At 57.4% G+C, this 21,149-nt stretch overlaps 1 protein-coding gene across 3 annotated transcripts; it reads left to right on the plus strand.

Moving 5' to 3' along the window:
* Positions 1-646: 646 nt before the first annotated feature.
* Glis2 (GLIS family zinc finger 2) lies at positions 647-20,973 on the plus strand. 3 transcript variants are annotated; one of them, XM_074059241.1, is made up of 7 exons: positions 647-718; positions 14,055-14,308; positions 15,442-15,614; positions 16,242-16,418; positions 16,498-16,631; positions 16,714-16,832; positions 18,094-20,973. In XM_074059241.1, the coding sequence occupies exons 2-7, from the start codon at positions 14,125-14,127 to the stop codon at positions 18,891-18,893; spliced, it is 1,587 nt and encodes a 528-aa protein (XP_073915342.1). In that variant the 5' UTR covers positions 647-718; positions 14,055-14,124; the 3' UTR covers positions 18,894-20,973. The 3 variants fall into 3 exon arrangements, with proteins under 3 accessions (XP_073915342.1, XP_020012126.2, XP_073915343.1); XM_020156537.2 differs by having other exon boundaries at positions 14,055-14,296; XM_074059242.1 differs by lacking the exon at positions 647-718 and having other exon boundaries at positions 11,749-14,308.
* The last annotated feature ends 176 nt before the right edge of the window (positions 20,974-21,149 follow it).

The raw sequence follows: 21,149 nt of genomic DNA on the forward strand, positions 1-21,149 counted from the left end.
CCGGTCTTCGGGGCTTTTCCTTGGGGCCCGTGCGCCCGCCTCCCTCCCGGGCTTCCCCGAGGGCAAGCTATCTCGGGCTCCCCCCACTGCCACCCCCCCTCAGGCCACCTCCGGGCCGTGTCCTAGCGCTGCCCTCGGGCCGGGGGAGGGGCTGCGGGGGGGGGGCGGGGAGGACGCGCGCGTCCCGGCGGCGGCGGGGCTCCCTCCCTCCCTCCCTCCCTCCTTCCCGGTACCCGCTCCGGCGGCCGCCCGCCCTTCTTCCCCTCCCCCGGCCCAGCCGGCCGCCCCCTCCCCCCGACACTCACGCCCCGCCTGGCAGCTGGCGCCCCGGGCCTGGGGCCGCGGCGGCGAGAGGGGTTTGCAGGGAGGGCGGGAGCGAGCGAGCGAGCAAGGGAGGGAGGCCGCCCCCCGCGCCCCTCCTCCTCGCCCTCCTCCGCGGCCGCCGGTCCCTCCTCCCGCCGCCTCCCTCCTCCCTCCGCCCTCCCTCGCTAAGACATCCCCGCACGGCCCGGCCGCCGCGGCCACCTTCCCTGCCCGAGCTGCAGATGTGGCGGAGCGGCCGGGCGCCGGGCGGCCGTGCCAGGGGAGCCCGCGCCCCGTGAGCCTCGCGCCCCGGCCCCGCCCGCCCCGGCCCCTCCCCCGCTCGCCCCCTGCCGCCCCCTGCCGCCCCCTGACCGCCGGAGCCCGCGAGCCGGAGCCCCACCGCCCCGCCACCGAGGTAGGAAGCCCCCGGGGTGTCGCGCCGTGGGGACCGGGACCGGGCAAGGGGCTCACCCGCCTGCCGCGCGGGGACTGCGGGGCCGGTGTGGCCCCGAGGGTCGCCTCCCCCTCCCGCGTCCGCGCCTCGCCCCGGGCCATTGTGAGCCCTCGCCGAGGCCCCTGCGTTCGCTCGCTCGCTGGCTCGCGCGCTCCCTCCCTCGCCGGTTCCCTGGCCCCGTCCCTCGATCGCTCGGTCTTTCTCCTCCCTTCTTCCCTTCCCTCGGTCCGGAGGCCGGGCCGAGCCGCGTCTGGGTCTGGGGCGGGCGCAAACTTCAGCGGGGAAGTTAGGCGGCCGTGGTGGGGGCGCGCTGCGAGGTGAGAAGAGGGCACCCGGAGCCTGGGCACGAAGTTGTCTGGGCACCAGGCAGCTGCCCCTCCCCGGCTGTTTCTAGGAAGAGGTTTGAAAGGTGCCTCCCTTGTCCCGAAACGTCTCCCCACTACTGCCCATAGCAAGCCCCGGGAAGGGCCGGGAAGCGGGGGCTGTCCTCGGGTCCAGGGTTTGGTCCTCTCCTACCAGTCTGGATGGAAGCAGGTGAGGGGCCCGGCAGGCTGGGAAGGCGAGGATATCTAAAGGCGCCCGAGGGTGGGTCTTGTGGAGGCGGAGGAGGGGGCCAGGCAGGTGCATCCCCGGGGAGGGAGATGCCAGCGCCTGCTTCTCAAGGCCCCCTGGGATGGGGCTGGAATCCAGGCTGGCACCTGGAGGCCTTGGCACACTGCCCTGCCCAGCAGGGTACTCAGGCTACAGCAGGGCAGCATGCCGCCTGTCTGCCTGTCCAAGAGGGCCCGCCCAGCCCAGCCAGAGGGTGGCCGGGAAGCAATGGTTGCAGGGAGTTGCCCAGCCCTGCCCCGGGGCCTGGGAAGCTGGAAAGGATACTGGGAGGAGCCCTGGGCCCCCAGCCATCACAGCCCAGGATCTTGGCTATGGAGGGAACGCCTGACACCAAGGGGGCAGCCAGGCCAGCCAGGGACCTGGCCAACGCCTGAGCTCCCGTGGGTCTCTGTCTGGGCCAGGGTCAGGGCCTGCGTGGTGTGGTTCTTGGAGGCTGGCACCCTGAGTAGTAAGCAGTCATCCTGTTCTCCTGGCATCCTGGAAGGGAGGCGGGGCTGAGCTGGTAGCTGGGAAAGACAGCTGTGCTCCTTGCTGGTCTTCCAAAGCCCCCAGGCTCAGGGAATGGGAAAGTGGCCCCTTCAGACCGCCCACTCCTCTCCAGGCCTCACTTCCATGGCATAGCCCCACAGCTGTCCCAGCCCAGCCCACACATCCCTCCCTGGTGACCTCGAAGCCCTCCCCCAGCTCCTTCTTCTCTTGGGGCCCAGGGTGGGCCTCCCAGCTGGCCCTGGCCTGCACTGGGGGAGGGGCTGCACCTGGGAAGCCCCTCCCAGGACACCCCTTGCAGAGCTCCAGCCCAGCCCATTTCTCAACCCACCCGCAGCCAGTCTTGGCTCTGTCTGCAGCCAGCCAAGCAGGAGGCAGTGGCACTGGATTGGAATGGTGGTTTTTTGGGGTGGAGACCCCTTGGAAGCCTCTCTGTTTTCTTAGCCTTTTCCCCTCCCCCTCCTTTCCGGAGCTGCCATTAGCGCTGACCCCTTGACCCCCTATGCTTGCCTGCCCTTCCCTGTCTGTGACCTTTGACCTTTGGTTCTAAATCCCTCCAGCTGGGGCTCTTTGGCCCCTGAGTGACCCAGGCCCAGGTCCCCTGGGGGGGGGGTGGCCTCTCCCTGCTCCTGGCTCTCTGCACAGGGACACCTGCCAGTCCCTCTGTCACCGATAGGGAGGGGGTACCCTGGGAAGCCAGACAGTGAGTCACCTCACTTCCAGGCACCACTGCTTTTGGGGTCAGTGGTTTTGGGGATTTGCTGGAACCAGGCCACAGTCTGTAGGGTGAATGCAAAAAGTCCCTGGCCTGGAATTCTGATGTCTTGGGTTCAAGTATTGGCACCGTCACCAAGGAGCCTTGGGTCTGCACCTCCTCCTTCCAGGTCTCACTTTCCTTATCTGTAAAACCCAGGGGCCAGACAAGGTGAGCTTCCTGAACTCTAGTCTCTGAAAAGACTAAACGACTGGGCTGGAGCTTGGGGGAGGGGGAGAGGGTAAGTCCTACAAAAGCCAACTCTCAATTATCCGTGGGTGGAGTCAGTATGAATAACTGGATGCCACAGACATCCCAAAACCTCATTTTAAACAATTGTGTGGACTGCGTCCCCCCAAAGCTTTTGTTTCTGAAAAGCCCAGCTGCAAACTGGTAGCCACAGCCGTTTCTTCTGTCCAGGCTCCCCTCAAAGGGAGCACAAGTGGGGGACCAGAAGCTGAATTGGCCGGTAGGAAAACAAAGGTCCCCCAGGGCCCTCTCCAGGGCCTGGAGAGAGGCTGGGCCCCACCTCTGCTGCCTGAAGCACCCTTCTGCCCTCATTTGCTGGCTGGCCTTGGCCCTGGGTGGTGGGAGGGTCTTTGGGCCACCAAATCCTTCCAGGATCTGTGCTGGCTTCCGTGTGGAGGGAAAAATATGTTTTCCTGAGACATTTTCCCATGTGCATTTCCATCCCCAGCTGGACTCGACTAGAATCTGAATTTCCCACTTGGGCCAGGGGTTGGAATCTGTGCTGGGCAGTGTTTGGGGCAATCCCAGGATCAGGGAGGAGGGCAGCAGCTGTGGCTGGGGGACCAGATGTTAGGGCCTGGGTTTGCAGCTCTGTGCTTTGGGAGGTATTTGGGATGGGGCTCATCAGGAGTCATGCTGGGGGCTGGCTCCCCCAGTCCCACTCACCTCTTCAGGTTCCTGCATCCCAGGGAAGGCCAAGGAGGCCCCTCGCCCAAGTGGGAAATTTGGATTCCAGCAGAGAGGCCCCAAGCAGGGTGGAATGAAGGGGGGGTGCACTGCCTTTTCTGAGGCTGCAGAGTGCCCCCCAAAACCTTTCTATGAGGCTATGATTGTGATTTTGTTTCACAGTAGACAATAGAGGTCAGAAGGGACCCTTGCAAGGTACTGGGGTGGGGGGGTCTACCCTTATGTAAGTGCCTTTCTCAGGGGCAGGGGGCAGCCCTGGCTGGCAAGGCTATGTATTGAGCAATGAAGGCCCCTCTCCCCAGCTGGTAAGAGGGTCTCTGGGACCAGCCAGAAAGATGGGCTCTCTCCTAGTTTCTTCCTCTCCCAGGGGCTGTGAAGGGTCCCCAGGGATGGGCTAGGGCTCCAGCCAAGTGGGGGTGATATACCCATCCCTGTCCCTGCCTGCTACCAGCCCTAGGTGCAGGGACCATGGTCCTGGCAAGATTCTTGGGACATAGTTGCAGACTCAGTTGTTTCTTAGGTGTCACCCTGGTGACTTCTAATTCAGGTGTGGCTGAGGTCAAGGACTGGGCATTTCAACAAGCACCAGTAGTGGCCAGAATTGGACCACTGCTTTGATCCCAGAGACAGGAAAGGACCTGCTGGTGCTGGTTATGGTGGTGTTGGTAGGGACACCTCCTACAAAGGACCCTTTGTAACAATCCAGTCAACACAAATGCCTTCCACCTCAGGGGTCATACCCCTCACCAATGCCAGGTGATCTTGTGAAAGAAACCCAATTATCCCTGTTTGACAAGTGGGGAAACTGAGGCTCAGAATGGAAGGGGGCCAATGGACACTTGGGCCTGCTGTGGCAGGTGGCCTATTGGCCAGTTTCCCAGCCTGGGAGCAGCAGGGGACTCTGTCCTTGGGGTGCTGTGTGCCCTGAGCGCTCTCACCCATCCTTCCTCTGGAGCTGTCTCCCTCTCCTCCACCACCCCCAACTCAGCTCCAGGCCTCCCCATGGGGGTTGAGAGGTGGGAGGTGAAGCCTGGCCCCTCCTTTCCATTCTTGCTTGGAGCTCAGAGACCCTCCCAGGATACCTTCAGGAGCTTCTTTAATAGCCAGTCCCCAGGGAGTCCAGAGGTCCAACCTGGGTGACCCTTATCCTGACATTCCACCTGGGACACCTCTTATACACGTCCCCAGGCTGGGAAGGCACAGAGGTCTTGGCTCTGGCTTTTCACTCCCTACCCTCAGGGTTGAGGGAGGCTGGGAGGGGCTTGAGGGGCTTAAGCTGGGAAGTGATTCTGATTGAGGAGGGGGGCTTTCCTTCTGCTCCAGAAGCTCTGGTGGGGGATGGTGTGGCTGGCGTCTGGCGGCCTGGACTTACTACACCCTCTGTCTTTGCTGCCTAGAGGCCAGGTAGTACCCGCCACAGGGAAGCACCCAGCCTTCCATATTGACCTGTTCGTGCATACACTCCAGCCTTGGCAGATGGCCACTGAGGATGGGACTCACACCCAGCCCCTGGTCCCTTCCTCCAGTCATAGCCAAGGGCGGGTAGGAAGCCAGCAGAGGCCCCAGGAGACTGCTGAGTCTACTGAGTCAGCCCCAGCTGGGAACCTCCAGGAAAACAGTCCGTCCATCAGATAGGGTCTCCAGACCAGCATCCCACTGGGACCCTGAGGGGGGCTGGTGTGGGAAACTGAGGCTCCGGAAGATTTAGGGGCTTGGCCTGAGGTCACTTGGAGTTGGGAGGGACAGAGGGGATCCGGCCTCTAGGACTGTCTGGCCCTGGTCCCTGAAATTTCATTTTAGCCTAGAATCCATCTAACTCCATTGTTGCCCACCACACACTGTAGCTGGTTTTTGTGGGGGCATGTGTATCTGGAGGAAGCCTCTCTCCCTTGCTGCCGTTGTCCCCAGATCTAGCTGACAAGTCTCAGCCTGCTTGGATTAGTTCTCCCCTGGGCCATCCTCTCCTTCATCTAGAGCCCCTACCGTCTCCTCCCATACTTAGAGCACAGTGACTCCAGCTGGGGTGCCCCCTTCACCCAAGGTTGCTGGGTCCTCAGTCAACTTCCTTGCCATTCTCCCAGTTCCCATGCCCCTCCACCCCAATACTGCTGGCCTTCAGCCTGGCAGCTCTGCCCTCCTACAGGCCATGCCCCAAGGACAACCCACTGGTCACCCTGCTGGGTCCTTATGGACCCTGGGCCCCCAGGGCCTAGAATATGCTGGGCCTGCTCCTTGGCTATTTCCCTTGGGAAGGAAGAGGACAAGGATGGGTTTGGAGGCTGCCCTGGCTTCCAGATTCACTTTGCTGTCCAGAGTGGGTGAGGAGGGGAAGACAGGAGGGGAGGCCAGAGTTGTGTGGTATCCTTGCAGTGCTTGGTCTTGCCGAGCTGTCTGGGGCTTTGGGCCTGCTGAGGGTGGAGTGGCAGGAGATGAAGCTGGGAGCTAGGCCCTTGTAGTCATCCCAGCTGACCAGAAGGGGCCATAGCACTCCCCCAGTTCCCCTGGCCCTTGTCCAGGTCTGTATCTGGGTTCCTTGCCCCGTACAGGAGGAAGAGACATCTTGTGTTGGGGGATTAGGCCCTGCTTCTGACCTTGACCTTGGGACTTCACTTCCCTCTTTAGCCCTCAAATTCTCCCATAACTACCCATTTCACTTGGATAGTGGACACAAGAAAATTTCATTCATTCATTTATTCACTCACTCAAACACCCACTGAAGATCAAGTGTTTGGGAGAAGTGAAGGACATGGGGTAGCTCCAATTCCACTCTAGCCCCATCCTTTCACAATAGGGAAAATGAGGCCCAGGACCTTGCCCCATGTTAAGTTGGGTTAGACCTAGTTTTATGACCCCTGGGTCCTGGGTACTTCACGTTGCTGCTCCCTTCACTCTGGTGGGAAGGATGCGGTAGGAGCAGCGGTTTGCTCTATGCTGTTCCCTTTTTTATCCCCAGTGGCTTGGAGCTGCAAGGCTCCAGTCCCTGCCCACTTCAGGCTTCCTTGGAAGGAAGCTCCCAGTGCTGGGAGAATGCCTGGGTCCGAAGGTCATCAGCCAGTGCTGTAGAACACTGCAAGAGCCAGCCAGCCATAGCATGCTCAAGAGATGGTGACGGGGGAGATGGTTGGGGCAATTTAACCATTGTTCAGTGTAAGGCTATTGGGAATTGGCATAATGAATCCCCCCTGTACAATGAATATATGCTAATAAAAGAGGAAAAGAAAAAAAGGGATAGTGACATTGTAGCATTAGTGATGAATTAGGGAGGACTTGGACCCAGGGCTGCTGTTGAGTGAGGCACCTTACCTTCAGTATGGGGAAGGAGGCAGATCCTTGCTCAAATAGCTCTCAGGCACCTGGAAGGACATAGCTGGAGGAAGGGGCTGCAGAAGAATACCGAGGTGGGGGTGGAGAAGCTTGTGAAGCATGAGCTGGTGTCTGAGAAGTGAGCCTCAGGTTCTAGGGAGACAAGGATGCTGAGAAAGGGAGAGCCCCTAAGGACTGAAGTCTGGACGCTCTGGGCTGAAAAGGCAGGTGGCACTCTTCTGTGTAGAGCACTCTGTGATTCCCCAGTGTCCTCCAAGTTGTAGCCTAGAACCCTCCTCCTCCCCTTGGGCCTCTTCCTCTACTCAATAACAGGCACACTCACTTCAGGCCTATGCAGCCTTGGGCTCAAGAGGACTGTGCTTTGGGGAGAGGAGGTGAATCCCAGCTGAGCTGCTTATGAGCTCTGTGACCTTGGCCTTCATCTGGAAAATGGGGAGAATAGCGCCCTCATTCACAGGGTGAGCCATGATGGTATGTAGGAGGCATGTCAGCTGGTCCTAGACCTTGGAGGACCCCATACTCCCTCTGCCCAAGACTTTTCCCTATGCCTATGTGGCTGACTTGATTTGCCCCCAGTCCTCAGCACACTAACACTGCCCGTGTGTCTGGGCACCCTTAGGGTCCTGTTCCATCTGAGTTACCCGTGAGCCCCCTGGAACCCAATGGAGGGCCTGGTGTTGGAATGCATGACTGAGACTGGGAGGGAGGGAAGGACCAAAGTCCAGAGCCTGCCTCCCCCTGCTCTCTCCTTTGGCAGGTGCAGTTGTTCACAGTGCCCTGGCGCCTGCTCCAGGGGAGTGTGTGTGTGTGTGTGTGTGTGTGTGTGTGTGTGTGTGTGTGTGTGGTGACACACAGGCATAGACCCCCCTAGACTCCAGAGGTACCCAAGGGGTCCATGGCCAGCTGGAGGCTTGGTTTGGGAAGCACAGTTTCCTTCCCTTTGAGGACAGGACCACCCCAAGCAGAGGCTCCTGAGTCTTGGATCCTCACACTAAATTAAAAAGGATGACCTTCGTGTCCTGTGTATGTCATGTTTGTACACAGGTGTGACATGTGCTTATATATCTGGAGGTAGTCACCTCCACATTCTTTGGGACAGTGGCCAATGCCTGTACTGGCCCCAGAGAGCTCTGCTGAGTGCCCAGCCCTCTTGCCTCTCTGAGAATGGCAGTGCTGCCTGTGCCTGGTCTTGCTGGGTGTGTGTCCCTGTCTGGCTCTCACTGATGTGGACTCCTCCCAGGGATTTGGGCGGCCTGGCCCAGCCCTGAGTCTCTCCCTTCCAGCCAGGCAGGCGGTGTGGGGGCTGCTTGGCGGGTTCGCCTCTGGCTGAGGCCCAGGTGCAGGCAGTGTTCATGGCCCCATGCACCGCCCCCCCCACAAAGCTGGGCAGACAGGAAAATACCAGACATAGTTGTGCAAAGGTGGCTGCAGGCCGGCAGGCAGCTGGGGGTGGGGGCCACCGATGGGGGCCTGGAGTCACCAGGACATGGGGAGGCCTCTGTGCCAGGCCGGCCCTGCAGCTGGACAACCATGTATGTGTATGAATGTACATGTACACCTGGGATCCCTGGATCCTGTGTCATCCTCCCTGCTGACTGGGACTAGGAAGTGCATCTGGTGGGGGCTGTTGAAGAGTGTGGGGGGAGCCAGCTTTCCTGCCTTCCCAGTTTCATCTCTGCCTGAACTGTCTGGGTGACCTTGACCAGATCAAGTTACTTCATGAGGTACCCCCAGCCTGGGCTGGAAATGGGAATCCTCAGGGCTACCAGTTGCTGGCAGGCACTGAGCCAGGGCTCTTCTGCAGGATGTCTTGAATCCCTGGGGCCATTATCACAGTGCCTGAGGAAGCCAAGGCTCAGAGAAAACGACAAGAACCTGAATGAGGCCAGGGTTGATACAATAGGCTGAAAACAAGTAGCCTGACTCTGGTCTTGCACCATGAACTTGGCTGTATCTCAGGTGCTGCCCAGCTGGGGACTTTCCCGAGGCCCACATGGCAGACAACGGAGTTCATACCTGGCTGGGTCACCTGGGGACACTTGTGTTCCCACTGGGGTATTGTGTTGGTTGGGTGTCCCTCTTAGGATGGGGAGGGGCTGTCTGCCTAGACAGAGATTCCCAGGGAAGACAAACCCCAGGCCCCTCTCCTGGGCCCTTCTCGGCCCAGGCCTCTCGATAGGCCTTTCCCCCTAGGCCTGGGGGAGCCTCTGCTTCCTTCTTACAACGCCTCTGAGTGCTCAGTCAGGCTCTGCAGGGTGGCTGGGGTCCACTGTGGTCACTCTGTAGGATAGCAGAGGCCCATGGCTCTCTGGTGGGTACAGGGCAGCCTGTAGTCTTGGCAAAGCCAAAGTTCTCCTGGTTTGGGGTAAGACAAAGGCTGGGGACTCAGCAGTTTTTACTAAGTTTTACTAAGCACTGACTATGTGTGCATGCCCGGCTCTGTTTTAGATGTCGAGTATAATGTACTGATGGGAAGCACTAAGTAGTGACTGGATGTGAGCACTGCATTGATTTCTCACCAAGACTCCACTGGGGTCTTCCTCCACCATCCCACTTTAGAGGCGAGGATGATGAGGCCCAGGTGACATGGGCAGAAGGCTGCAGAGCAGGGTTGAGGCCTCAGGTGGTTGACCCATGTCTGGAGCCCTGTTCTACTGCCTGGTTAGGAATGGGGCCCCCAGAGGCCCTGCCCCTGCCCTCCAGCCCCCCTTGCTGTGTGGCCAAGGAGGGTGGAGCTCTTGGCCAGAGCAGGGAGCTGCAGCCAGTTCCCAGGAATGTGGGGCTGTGGGCCGTTTGCTTTGGCAGCAGCTCTGCCCTCAGCTCTCCAAGCCTCCTGGTGGGCCCCCCACCTCAGTCAGCCCCTCCAGCGCCCACCCACTGCCTGCCCTGCAAGCCCCAGAGTGAGGAGGTGGTGCCCAGCCTAAGCCCTTTGTCTGCCTCTTCTAATGTCCAAGGGCACAGGAAGGACTAAGAAGCTCTGCTCTGCCACAGACAAACCCTGTGGTCCTGTGTCTCAGTCTCCAAGTCTGTAAAATGGGAATGAAACAGCACCTGACTTCACAGGTGTTAGATTTATCAACAATTGACTGTGGATACTGTCATCGTGACATGTACCCATTACCTCCTGTCCTGGGTTTGCCATCCACCCACTTATGCAAGTGGCCCTTAGTTTCCCTGTCTGCAAGAGCAGAGACTGATGGTCCAAGTCACCAGACTTGGAGACATCCACAGAGAAGGGCCCAGTGGACAGGTACACGAACTTGTTTCCCCTTTTGTTCAATAAGAAGACCATATGAATTTCTGAGAGTGCATCTTGGGCCTTGTCCCCAGATCCTAGACTGGACTTGACACAGCAAGTCAAAGGGGCAGTTTCAGGACTACCCCAGGAATACAGGGTCCCTCAGTTTCCCCTTGGCTGGCACTGGTACAATGGTGGCTAATGGCCTGGCCCCATACTGCCATGGGGTGGGCAGGGATGCAGCCCCCCCATCTTATAGAGGGCCTGTCCTCTTTGCTCCTGCCAAGGACACTAAGTCCCAGTGTCCAGCAAACAGCCCCCAACCACTCTGTTCCTCTACTCCTCCCTCAAGTAGGAACTCTAGCTGGCTTCTAGTAGCCTGGTGATCTTGAGCCTCAGTTTCCCCTATTGGGCTGCAGGAGGGCAGGGGGTGGAGGCAGCCCTGCCCAGACCCTCCCATGGGGGAGGAGGTAGCTAGTAGGTCTTCTGGGCCGCAGGCGCTGCAGCTGGGGGCCGGCTGTGCATGGCCGGGGGCACACAATAGCTGCCATTGTTTCAGCCTTGCCAGCGGGTGTGGGGGGGTGCCCAGCCCACCCTCTGTGTGACCCCCACCCCGGGGTAGGGGAGGGATTAGGGGAGGGCCTTCAGCAGGCAGCCCCCGCCAACCCGGTGGTCCCCGCAGCCACCCCCGCGTGCTTCCTCCCTCACTGCCACTGCTTCCTCCAACTCCCTCTGTTCTAATTAGTTCCTTTTGCAGCTGAAGGAGCCGCTGGGCCCTGGCAGCGCGACCACCACGGTGGGCCCTCGAGGTGGGAACACTGCGCATCCCAGCTAGCAGCTCCATGTGAGCCCTGCTCCTAGACGCAGCCTTTGGTTGCTGATCACAGCTGTACTAGCGACAGGCAGGAGCGAGCTAATACCACTAATCCAACTATCAGGGAAAATGAGTGAGGCATGGGGGGTTCCAGTTGCAAGGTTCAAAGGAAGCGATGTCGTTGGAGGCTCATTCTGTTCCCTCAACCCCATGGCATTGCACCCAGGTGCACTGGGCTGGGGGCAGGGCTCCTGCATCCATGAACAGAGCACACCAGGGACTGAGGGTCTGGAGTCCAGCTCAATGAGCAGGACCTCTCAGAGCAATTAGGCTTCTCCCTCCTGAGGGTCACCATACCCCTCCCTTGTCCTGAGCCTTAAATCTGGTTATGGTGTGCTTGGCCTGGGAGGGGCTGGGCCTCACGCTTTGAGGAGAGCTGGAACCTGGCTCTCCCCAGCCCTCTTCACCCAACCCAGGAACAAAGTGCCAAGCTGAGCCTAGGCTGGCTGCTGCCGGCTGGGGATAGGAGCAGGGAGGGGACAGTTTGAGGTTTGCCAAGGTCAGAGCATGAGTGGCGCCACAGGCCATCTTTTCCCTGGGGGACTGCTGCAGAGGAAAACCAGGCAGGGACCGAGTGGAGATGCTGGGAGGTATGGGCTTTGGGGTGGTTCTTTTCTCCTCCTTTCCCAGGAGGGGGAGGCAGCACCTGGGTTAGGCTCTGGCTTCTGTGGAATGAACCCATCTCCCTGGGCAGAACCAGAGGCAGGAAGTGGGGGTGGGGTGGGGGGGGTCCCTGGGGATCTCGCCTGCTGATGAGTGTGTGTGTGTGTGGGGGGGGACTGGAGTCCTTCCTCCTGCTTTGGAGATGTGCCTGGCTCTAACTGGGGTGATAGGCTCCTGCTGTAACCCTCCCCAGTCCTAGGGAGAGGCAGTGTCCCCTGCAAGTCTCTAAGAACAAGGTGATCCAGGACCATGGCCCTGCTCCAGCTGTGTCTGGTGTGTGTGGGAATGGAATGAGTAGTTGGGCAGGTATTGAAAGATGTTGCTTGGGCAGCACTGCTGGTAAGAGTCGGTGTCCACAAATTCTCAGCTCTGGATCCATCCTGCCTTGTGGTCCTCTTCTCCAGAAAGTCGGGGTGGGGGCGCGGGATGAGGGTTAGAGAAAGGCTGTGGGGAGGCCTGTGGCCCTAGGCCAGCAGAGGGACCAGGCCACCAGCCCTTCCTGGCTCCTGAATTCTTAATCAGCATAAATATTTACTTCCTTCCTCCCCTTCCAGGCTCCCAGCACAGAAGAGCTTCAGGGATGTTGGACTGAGCCTGTGTCTAAAAATAAACAGGTGGAAGGACAGGCAGACAGACAGACATGATTGGGGGTGGGGGGTCAGGCAGAGGGCAGCTCCCTGCCCAGAGGAATGGAAGCATAGACCCAAGGTCACCCATCACTGTCACTATGCCCTGTTATCCACTCACCTGCCAGCCAGGGTATGAGACTACTAAGGAGAGAGTGGCACTCTGGTCCCCATTCCCTTTGCATTGCTGGAAGCCTCTGGTTCAGGCATGGCCTGAGGGAGCACATCCAAACAGATGTGACAGCTCCAACAGGGACAAATCCAAGACCTGGATCCCACAGCCAAGAGTAGCCGCCATGCACCAATGACCTGGTTCTGCAAGGGTGGGCAGCTTCCCTGTTCTAGAGAGTCCCTATACCCATGGGTGGGTAGAGCCTGGCCATGTGTCCCAACAAGCAGAATGGCTCAAGTCAGCGAGGGGATGATCTTGTTTCCAGTGTGCTTGGGAAGTCTTGTAGAAGTTTGGAGTTTTGGGGGGTGCAGGGGAAGGGATGAGTGAGGATGCAGCAGCTGTCCTCCCTGCCCCCCTCTTGGGCAGCTCTGGATCCCAAGGCCATACCCAAAGGCTACACTTGCCGAAATGTCCCACATACTTTCTAGGCACTCTGTCCACCCTTTTGTCTTAAATACAGAGAATCTCGAAGTGTGATTTGGTTGGCAGAAATTTTCAAGGTGTGATGTGACCATGACCATGACCAGAGGCCAAGTGGTTGGGGGTGTTTCCTGCATATGCAGAGGTTGCTTCTGGAAGTGCAAGTTTGGGGGAAGAGCCGATGTTTTTCTTGGGTCAGTGGGTTCCTGTGAGTCCATTTATATGTGAAGAAAACTTCTTAGGAAACAGAATAATTCTGAGAAGGATGAACACTACAGCATGGAACTCGTAATAGCACATTATCACCAGTAAATACGATTATATGTAAGTTTGTAGCTGGTCTACTCCTACAACCTTGCCCAGCTGGCCTGGCCACAGACCCCACTGCCCCCTGGTGGCAGCCCAGAGCCCTGTTTCCTGGTGACTTATGGATACCTCTTGTCCCTCACCTGCAGATGGGGTTCCCCTGCCTGTGCCCCCACTCCTTCGTAGTGAAGCTTCCTACTTACAGATGAGTGCTGGGCACAGCGAACACTTAGCAGTGGGTCACTGAGGAATACTAAGGGCCACCTTGGAGGACACTTGTTCTGGTTTGCTTCTGGGTCTTCATACTCAGACTAGCAGGCTTCCCACGCATGGCTGCCCATCCCATCAGAACCGATTGTCAGAACTTGGCTAGGCAGCTCCTGGGAAAAGACCTGGCCTTGAATGGGTGCTCTGCTACATCCTAGCTCTCTAAATTGAGGCAGCCTCAAAAATAGTTTCAGGGTTGGAGATATGGCTTAAGCCATAGAGCGCCTGCCTTGAAAGTTTGAATGCCTGAGTTCTGCAAAGAAAATCAAACCAAACTAAACCAAAAAAGCCTCTCAGTTTCAGTTGTGTATGGTGGTGCATGCTTATAATCCCAACATCAGGTGGCTGAGGTAGGAGGATTGTGAGTTCAAAGCCAGCCTAAACTACATAGTGAGATTCTGCCTCAAAAAACCCCCAAAAAACTACCACCCAGTTTCATGGCAAAACAGAGACATGAGCTTTGCCTTCCCAAAAATCTCATGGTAAGTGAATGTAGAACCTCTGAGTAGGTGGTCGGCTACTTTTTGTGATACCTCCTGGTCTCACTACCCACTCCTCTCTGCTCCTGTAGATATTAGTGGGGTCACACTGTTACAGCACAACTCCTGTTCCTCCCCAGGTTCCTGCCTGAAGATCCGCTGGGCACTACCTTCTGCCTGCTTCGCCTTCCCACAGCAGCCCCCATCACCATGCATTCTTTGGACGAACCGCTCGACCTGAAGCTGAGCATCACCAAGCTCCGGGCGGCGAGAGAGAAGCGGGAAAGGACACTAGGTGTGGTCCGGCACCGTGCCCTGCACAGGGAGCTAGGCCTAGTGGATGACAGCCCTACACCTGGCTCCCCGGACTCCCCACCCTCAGGTACCACACCAGGCAGGAATGGGACTTAGACTGAGCCATGAGAATAGGAGTAGCCAGGGTGTGTCCACCAGCATGTAGCCTGAGCCCCAAGTTTCCACCCCAACACTTGTCCATTCCTTCATTCTCCTAGCAGGGAAGGAGGGAGCTGAGACCTGCCTGGTCAGTGTAGCTGGTACACACTGCCAGGATTCAGAAGTCCTCTGGAATTGAAGAGGGGTGTGGAAGGGTCCAAAAGTAAGCAAAAGTCCTACACCTCACCTCCTGAGCTTTGAGGTGGTGCAGCCGGTCAACCAGAGTGGTAGAGATTGGGGATCAAGCCCAGCAAGTGCATCTCAAGGGGTCTTGTCACTCAGGCCCAGTGGCAGTCACTCATGTGTTCTGCCTCCAAGGGGACCCTGAAAACAGGATTTACCACATCAAGGTGGGAGGCTCTGGCAGCAGCTCAGCCCAAACCTCCCATTTTACAGAAGGAGGGAGCCTGGGCAAAGTGTGAAAGGTCCCCACGCCTGCTCAAGCTTATAATCCTAGTTACTTTGGAGACAGAGATCAGAAGGATTATCATTCAAAGCCAACCAAGGCAAAAAATTAGCGAAATCCTATCTCAGCAAACGGCTGGACATGTGGCACATGCCTGTCATCTCAGCTATGTGGACAGCATGAATAGGATTGCAGTCCAGGATGGCCTGGGCATAAAATAACCAACACAAAAAGGGGTGGCAGAGTGGCTGAAGTGATACAGCGCCTGCCTAGCAAGTGAGAAGCCCCGAGTTCAACTCCCAGTACCGCCAACAACAAAAAAAGGGAAGGTCCCCTCCTGCCAGTCTGACAGGGAGCCAGGAGTCCTCTGTTCAAGTTCCTGTCTGCTATTTCCCTGTATGCCAAACCAGTCCCATTTGTAAGGTAGGGGAGTCCCACTTCTTACCTTGCACCGTGGCCGAGTTCTCAGGGTGGTATAAGGGTCAAACAAGATTCTGTCACATTGTCAGCTGCTTATTAGATATCGGGGTCCCAAGATTTTCAGGGGGAGGGGAGAACATGGCTCATTTCTGTGTCTAGGCTGATAGTGGGGACCCTGAGGTGGTAGGACCAGGTTTCACTGGGACTTCTGGGTCTAGCTCCTCCCCCCAGTAATGACATTCCCTTAGGCTTTCTGCTGAACCCCAAGTTCCCAGAGAAGATAGATGGACGCTTTTCTTCGGCCCCTCTGGTAGACCTCAGCTTGTCACCACCATCTGGACTGGACTCACCTAATGGCAGCAGCTCACTGTCCCCTGAGCGCCAGGGCAACGGGGATCTGCCTCCAGTGCCCTCTGCCCCGGTAAGGAGCGGGTAAGGGTTTTTGAGCAGAGGTGCGGGGGTTTCCTGGGCTCTATAACAAACTGCCACAAAACTGTGTGACTTAAAGCAGAACCCAGCTGGAAGCATGGCTCAAGCAGTAAAGTACCTGTCTGGCAAGCTCAGTACCACCCCAAAAACAACCCCCCTACCCAAACATGTATTCTCTCACTGTCTGGAAGCTAAAGTCTGAAGTCAAGAGGTTGATAGGACCACAGTCCCTCAAAGGCTCCGGGAGAGTCCTTTCTTGCCTCTCTTAGCCTCTGGAGGTTCCAGCTGTTCCTTGGTGTCCTTGTCTGGTAACCACACCCCTCTAATCTCTGCTGGCACTGTCACCTGGCTTCCTCCCATTGTGTGAATATGTCCAAACCTTCTCCTTTCTCCCATAAAGACACTGGTCGTTGGATTTAGGGCCACCCTAATCCAGTAGGATCACATCTTAACTAATTATGTTTGCAAAGACTGTTTCCAAACAGGTTACATGCTCAGGTACCAGGGATTAAGAGTATCTTTTTGGGGGGACACCCTTCAACCTACTCCAGAAGGGGGATAGGATCTAGGTGTACCTGGCAGGGCACTGACCAGCTGTCACCCTAACCCTTGCCCCCAGGACTTCCAGCCACTACGCTATTTGGATGGTGTTCCTAGCTCCTTCCAGTTCTTCCTGCCCCTGGGCTCTGGGGGGGCCCTGCACCTGCCCACTTCCTCCTTCCTCACCCCACCCAAGGACAAGTGCCTCTCGCCAGAGCTGCCCCTGCCCAAGCAGCTGGTGTGTCGCTGGGCCAAGGTGAGTGGGGGCCAGGAAGAGTGGTGGGGGCCTGGGGCAGGCACCCTGCATGGGCTCAGAACCCTGCCTGGCCCCACAGTGTAACCAGCTCTTTGAGCTCCTGCAAGACCTGGTGGACCATGTCAACGACTACCACGTCAAGCCTGAGAAGGATGCGGGGTACTGCTGCCACTGGGAGGGCTGTGCTCGTCATGGCCGGGGCTTCAACGCCAGGTGAGGGAGCAGGGCGAGGCCAGGAGGGAGGGGCCAGGTGTCCAGCAAGCTGAGTGTGCCCCCTCTGTCCTCCCTGGAGCAGGTACAAAATGCTCATCCACATCCGCACGCACACCAATGAGAAGCCGCACCGCTGCCCTACCTGCAACAAAAGCTTCTCCCGCCTGGAGAACCTGAAGATCCATAACCGGTCCCACACAGGTGAGCCTTGGTCCATAGAGGGCTGGGCAGGTCCCAGGGGGCAGGGGACTCTTAATGAAGGACTGGGCCTTAGAGATAAGGGACAAGTCTCATTGTTCATGCACCCCCAGCCCTTTTTTTTTCTTTGTAGTACTGTGTTTAAACTCAGGTCCTTGCACTTGCTAGGCAGGCACTCTGCCCCTTGAGCCATGGCCTCAGCTCTCATGGCCTCTCTTTGAAGGCCACTGGCTAAAGAAGCTCTTCCACTAGTTTGATTAATATGACCTCAGGGATGGCAGAGTCTGGGTCTGCTTTGCTTTTCTCTGCATCTTGAGCCCACAATGCAGTCAACTTTGGCTACCAGAGCCAAAGACCTAATTGTAAATCCCCTAATCACTGCATTAAAAAGAGCAAAAATCAGGTCAGGCACAGTGGCTCACACCTGTAATACCAGCCCCTCAGAAGGTAGAGATCAGGGGGATTGCTGATTGAGGCCAGCCAGGGCAGAAAGTTAGTGAGATCCTATCTGAATTAAGTTGGGCCTGGTGGTTAAGCACCTGTAATCAAAGCTACATGGAGGCACAGGTAGGCCAGCCCAGACAAAATGTGAGACCCTGTCCAGAAAATTAACTAAAGCAAAATACGACTGGAGATGTGGTTTGAAGTGGCATAGCACTTCCCACTTAAAGCTTGAGGCCCTGAGTTCAAACACCCCGGATAATCCCTCTCCCCCAACAGATGAAATTAATTATAATTATATAGTTATATATTATATATTTATTTCATCTGTCTCCCAAAGTGTCACTTCCATGTTTAAAGAAACATAATATTAGGGAGACACTGAAGGCCCCTATTTCAGTCTTTGAACTCTGGTGTGTATTTTTTCTGATGTGTTTTTTACCTTCAGAGCACATCTCCATTTGAAAGGCCACAGGTGGCCCCTGTCCTGGCCAGTGCCAGCCAGCACTCACTGTGGGCCAGGCCTATCTATATGAGGTGCTTCATGTAATTACAAACTGTCCAAGGTAGTATTTTGCCCACTGAAGTTCACATAGTCTGTGGTAAAGGAACCTGAGAGGTGTACACCAAGGCCACAACAGAGCTGCGGCCTGACAGGCTGAGTTCTGCCTGCTGCCTCCACTTGGATCAGATTTCATGTCAAGTGCTTGGGGACACCCCCCAAATCAGAGTCCATGCTCTCTGGGCCTGGGAGATGCTGAGGGGATGGGTAGGGAGACCTGGGGGGAGGGGTCAATACCCCTCACAAGGCCCACCTCGGCAGGTGAGAAGCCCTATGTCTGCCCCTACGAGGGCTGCAACAAGCGCTACTCCAACTCGAGTGACCGCTTCAAGCACACTCGCACCCACTACGTGGACAAGCCCTACTACTGCAAGATGCCTGGCTGCCACAAGCGCTACACGGACCCCAGCTCTCTGCGCAAGCACATCAAGGCCCACGGGCACTTTGTCTCCCATGAGCAGCAGGAACTCCTGCAGCTGCGCCCACCTCCCAAACCGCCACTGCCTGCCCCTGATGGCAGCCCCTATGTCAGTGGGGCCCAGATCATCATCCCCAACCCTGCTGCACTGTTTGGAGGCCCCAGCCTGCCTGGTCTGCCCCTGCCTCTGCCCCCTGGCCCCCTTGACCTCAGTGCCCTGGCCTGTGGCAATGGGGGTGGTATTGGAGGAGGGGGTAGCATAGGTCCAGGGCTGCCAGGCCCTGTCCTGCCCCTCAACCTAGCCAAGAATCCGCTCTTGCCCTCACCCTTTGGGGCTGGTGGACTGGGCCTGCCTGTGGTCTCCCTCCTCGCTGGCTCCGCTGGCGGCAAGGCTGAGGGGGAGAAGGGGCGTGGGTCAGTGCCCTCCAAGGCCCTGGGCACAGAGGGCCGCAAGACTCCCCTTGAAAGGACAGAGAGCAGCCGCTCTCGGCCAAGCCCAGATGGACTCCCCTTGCTGCCAGGCACTGTGCTAGATCTGTCCACGGGTGTCAACTCAGCGGCCAGCAGTCCAGAGGCACTAACCCCCAGCTGGGTGGTCATTCCACCAGGCTCTGTGCTGCTCAAACCAGCTGTGGTGAACTGAACCACCTACCTACCAGCTACAGCAACCCAGCCAGCAGCTGTGGGCCCCATCCCTGACGAACAGAAACTCTTCTGCGAATAGCAATAATCTCCTACTGCCATGGGGACTGGGCGTCTGTGCTCCCCTGGCAACTGCAGCCCCAGATGACTTGGGCAGCAAGGATGGTGCTAGAAGGTCATTGCTGGCTTCCCGGCTTCTGAGTGAGACTTGGCTTGGAGAGCTGTGCTTCTGGGTGCTAAGGCCTCACTCACTCCCATCTCCCTGCCCCGTAACTTCTGTAAGGTCCTCTGTCCTCCACCAGACCCTCAGTCTTGCTTGGCATCCTGCCTTGGAGCCTCCCCCATCTATGGCTAACCTGGGCAGGCTGCCCTCCTTCCCTCCCTACTTTCCTCATGTGATCCCCAGGGATCAGAGGCTCTACCCCCTTCCCCTTGCCTAGGTTTGTCTAGCCTCTTTTCTGAGGCTACTTAGACCCTCTTCCTTCTGACCCACCTGCAAGTTATGCAGGTCTTGGCTAAACTACAGGAAGAAGTGTGTTCACCCTGGCTACCCCTATGACAAGGTGCCTCCCTACTTGGTGAAGTGAGGTCCCGCTCTGTCAGCTGCCCCCATCCCTCATCCATTCTGAATCAGAGCACTGCTGGAGGATCAGCAACACTGCAAAGCAAAGGGATGGCTGACCAGTCACCTGCCCCTCCAACCATGGGAATGTGTAGTAGAGACCCAAAAGATCCCTGTGCTATGAACAGGTGCCAGATAGGCAGCCCTGGTGCTAGGATTCTCAAGTGACCCAGGCCTCTGGTCCAGCCCAGGCTCAGGGAATAGGGAGAGTTGGGTTCGGACCAAACTCTATCCTCCTTACTCCAGCTGGGTCCAACCTGGTTAGTACCACCTTACAGAGGCCTGTAAGGGCATCAGTCTTGCCCAGGAGGTGGGAGATTGGCTGGGGATGTCCCAGGCTGTTGGGCAGCTCCTGGCATAGGGCTAACCAGGTCACAGCATTTTGGGAGGGCCTAGGCTGTGGACTGAAGGCCCTGAGCTTGGCGGGATGAAGGGAGGCAGGGCAGGGAGGGGACACAGCCACTCTGCTTGGAAAAAGCTGGCTGGAGGAAGGAACCTGAACTTGTGACAAGGTTACTTCTGGCTTTTCCCAGCTGAGCCCTTCTAGAAGCATGTTTCCTTCACCCCCACTCCCAGCCAACTCCCCCAGGGCCTATGCTACTCAGAACAGGGACTAGTTCTTTTGCTAGAGCCAGAATAAGCCAAGGACGCTGGAGACCTACATGCTCCACAGCCCCACCACGAAATCCCAGGAAACTGGGCTCTCCACCCAAGCCCTACCCCTCCACCCCACCCCTAGGCCTCTCACTGCTCCCTTCTCTGCCAGCAGCTTCTAGGCCAGCTGTCACTAGGCTGCAGCCCCCTCCACCCCATCTCCCCATCTGTAGAACAAACGGGCTATCAGATGGCAGCAGGGTCTTTGGCCCTACAGTTCCTCTGAGCAGCTCTGCTGACCCCCACCCTTTCCTGGACTGCCCTTCTGTCAAAGAGGGGTGACCTTGACTCTGACCTGGCCCACCCTGCTGCTGGGTTCAGGACCCTGGCCCTGACAGGACCCAGCTGTGCTGGCTCTGCCCCTTGAAGGGGCTGTGAGCAAGGTAGAAGGGAGCTGGTCTCCTTTCTTTGGGCCCACCCAGGACCCAAGCACCCCACCCCTTGCCCCATTAGGGCCCTAGGCCTTAAGTCCCTGGCTTGGGGGTTTTGGGTTTGAGACTCAAGCCCAGGAGCAGAGGAACAGGGCACTGGAAAGTGACATTAGCTCAGCATGTGACTTGGTGATAGACCAGGCTTAGAAGGGCCGGTATACTTGTTGTCAGTTTGTTCTTGCACATTCCAGGATGTCAGTATTTTAACAGGTTCTAAGTGCCTTTCTATTGTAGCTTATGTTTTTCCTCCTCTTGGCTCCATTGCTGTTAGCATAGAATTTTTAAAGAAAGAGATAAGCTAATGACTATAACAATATATTCCTCCATGTGAGAGGAAATTTATAAAGAAACAATAAAAGTTGAGTTGCAAAGATGGTTTCTGTGTGGTGGACATGCCAGAAGCTGGGCTGCCTTACCTTAGGCTACCCCTCCCTATGCCTGGCACCTAAAGGTCCTGATCCAGGACTTTTCTCCTCAGCCCTGCGGGGAACTGAAAGAGGATGGGAAGGGTAGGTACGGAGGGGAGCGAGTGGAGATGAAGATTCTGGAC

The sequence above is a fragment of the Castor canadensis genome, chromosome 17 (assembly GCF_047511655.1).
Source record: "Castor canadensis chromosome 17, mCasCan1.hap1v2, whole genome shotgun sequence".
Classification (NCBI taxonomy): domain Eukaryota; kingdom Metazoa; phylum Chordata; class Mammalia; order Rodentia; family Castoridae; genus Castor; species Castor canadensis.

Excerpts from the sequence above, each read along its gene's own strand:
- Glis2 (XM_074059241.1), top strand. The coding sequence starts at position 14,125 with ATGCATTCTTTGGACGAACCGCTCGACCTGAAGCTGAGCATCACCAAG. Across the intron at positions 14,309-15,441 it reads ACCCTCAGGTACCACACCAG|GCTTTCTGCTGAACCCCAAG; the intron begins GCAGGAATGGGA and ends ACATTCCCTTAG. Across the intron at positions 15,615-16,241 it reads CTCCAGTGCCCTCTGCCCCG|GACTTCCAGCCACTACGCTA; the intron begins GTAAGGAGCGGG and ends CCTTGCCCCCAG.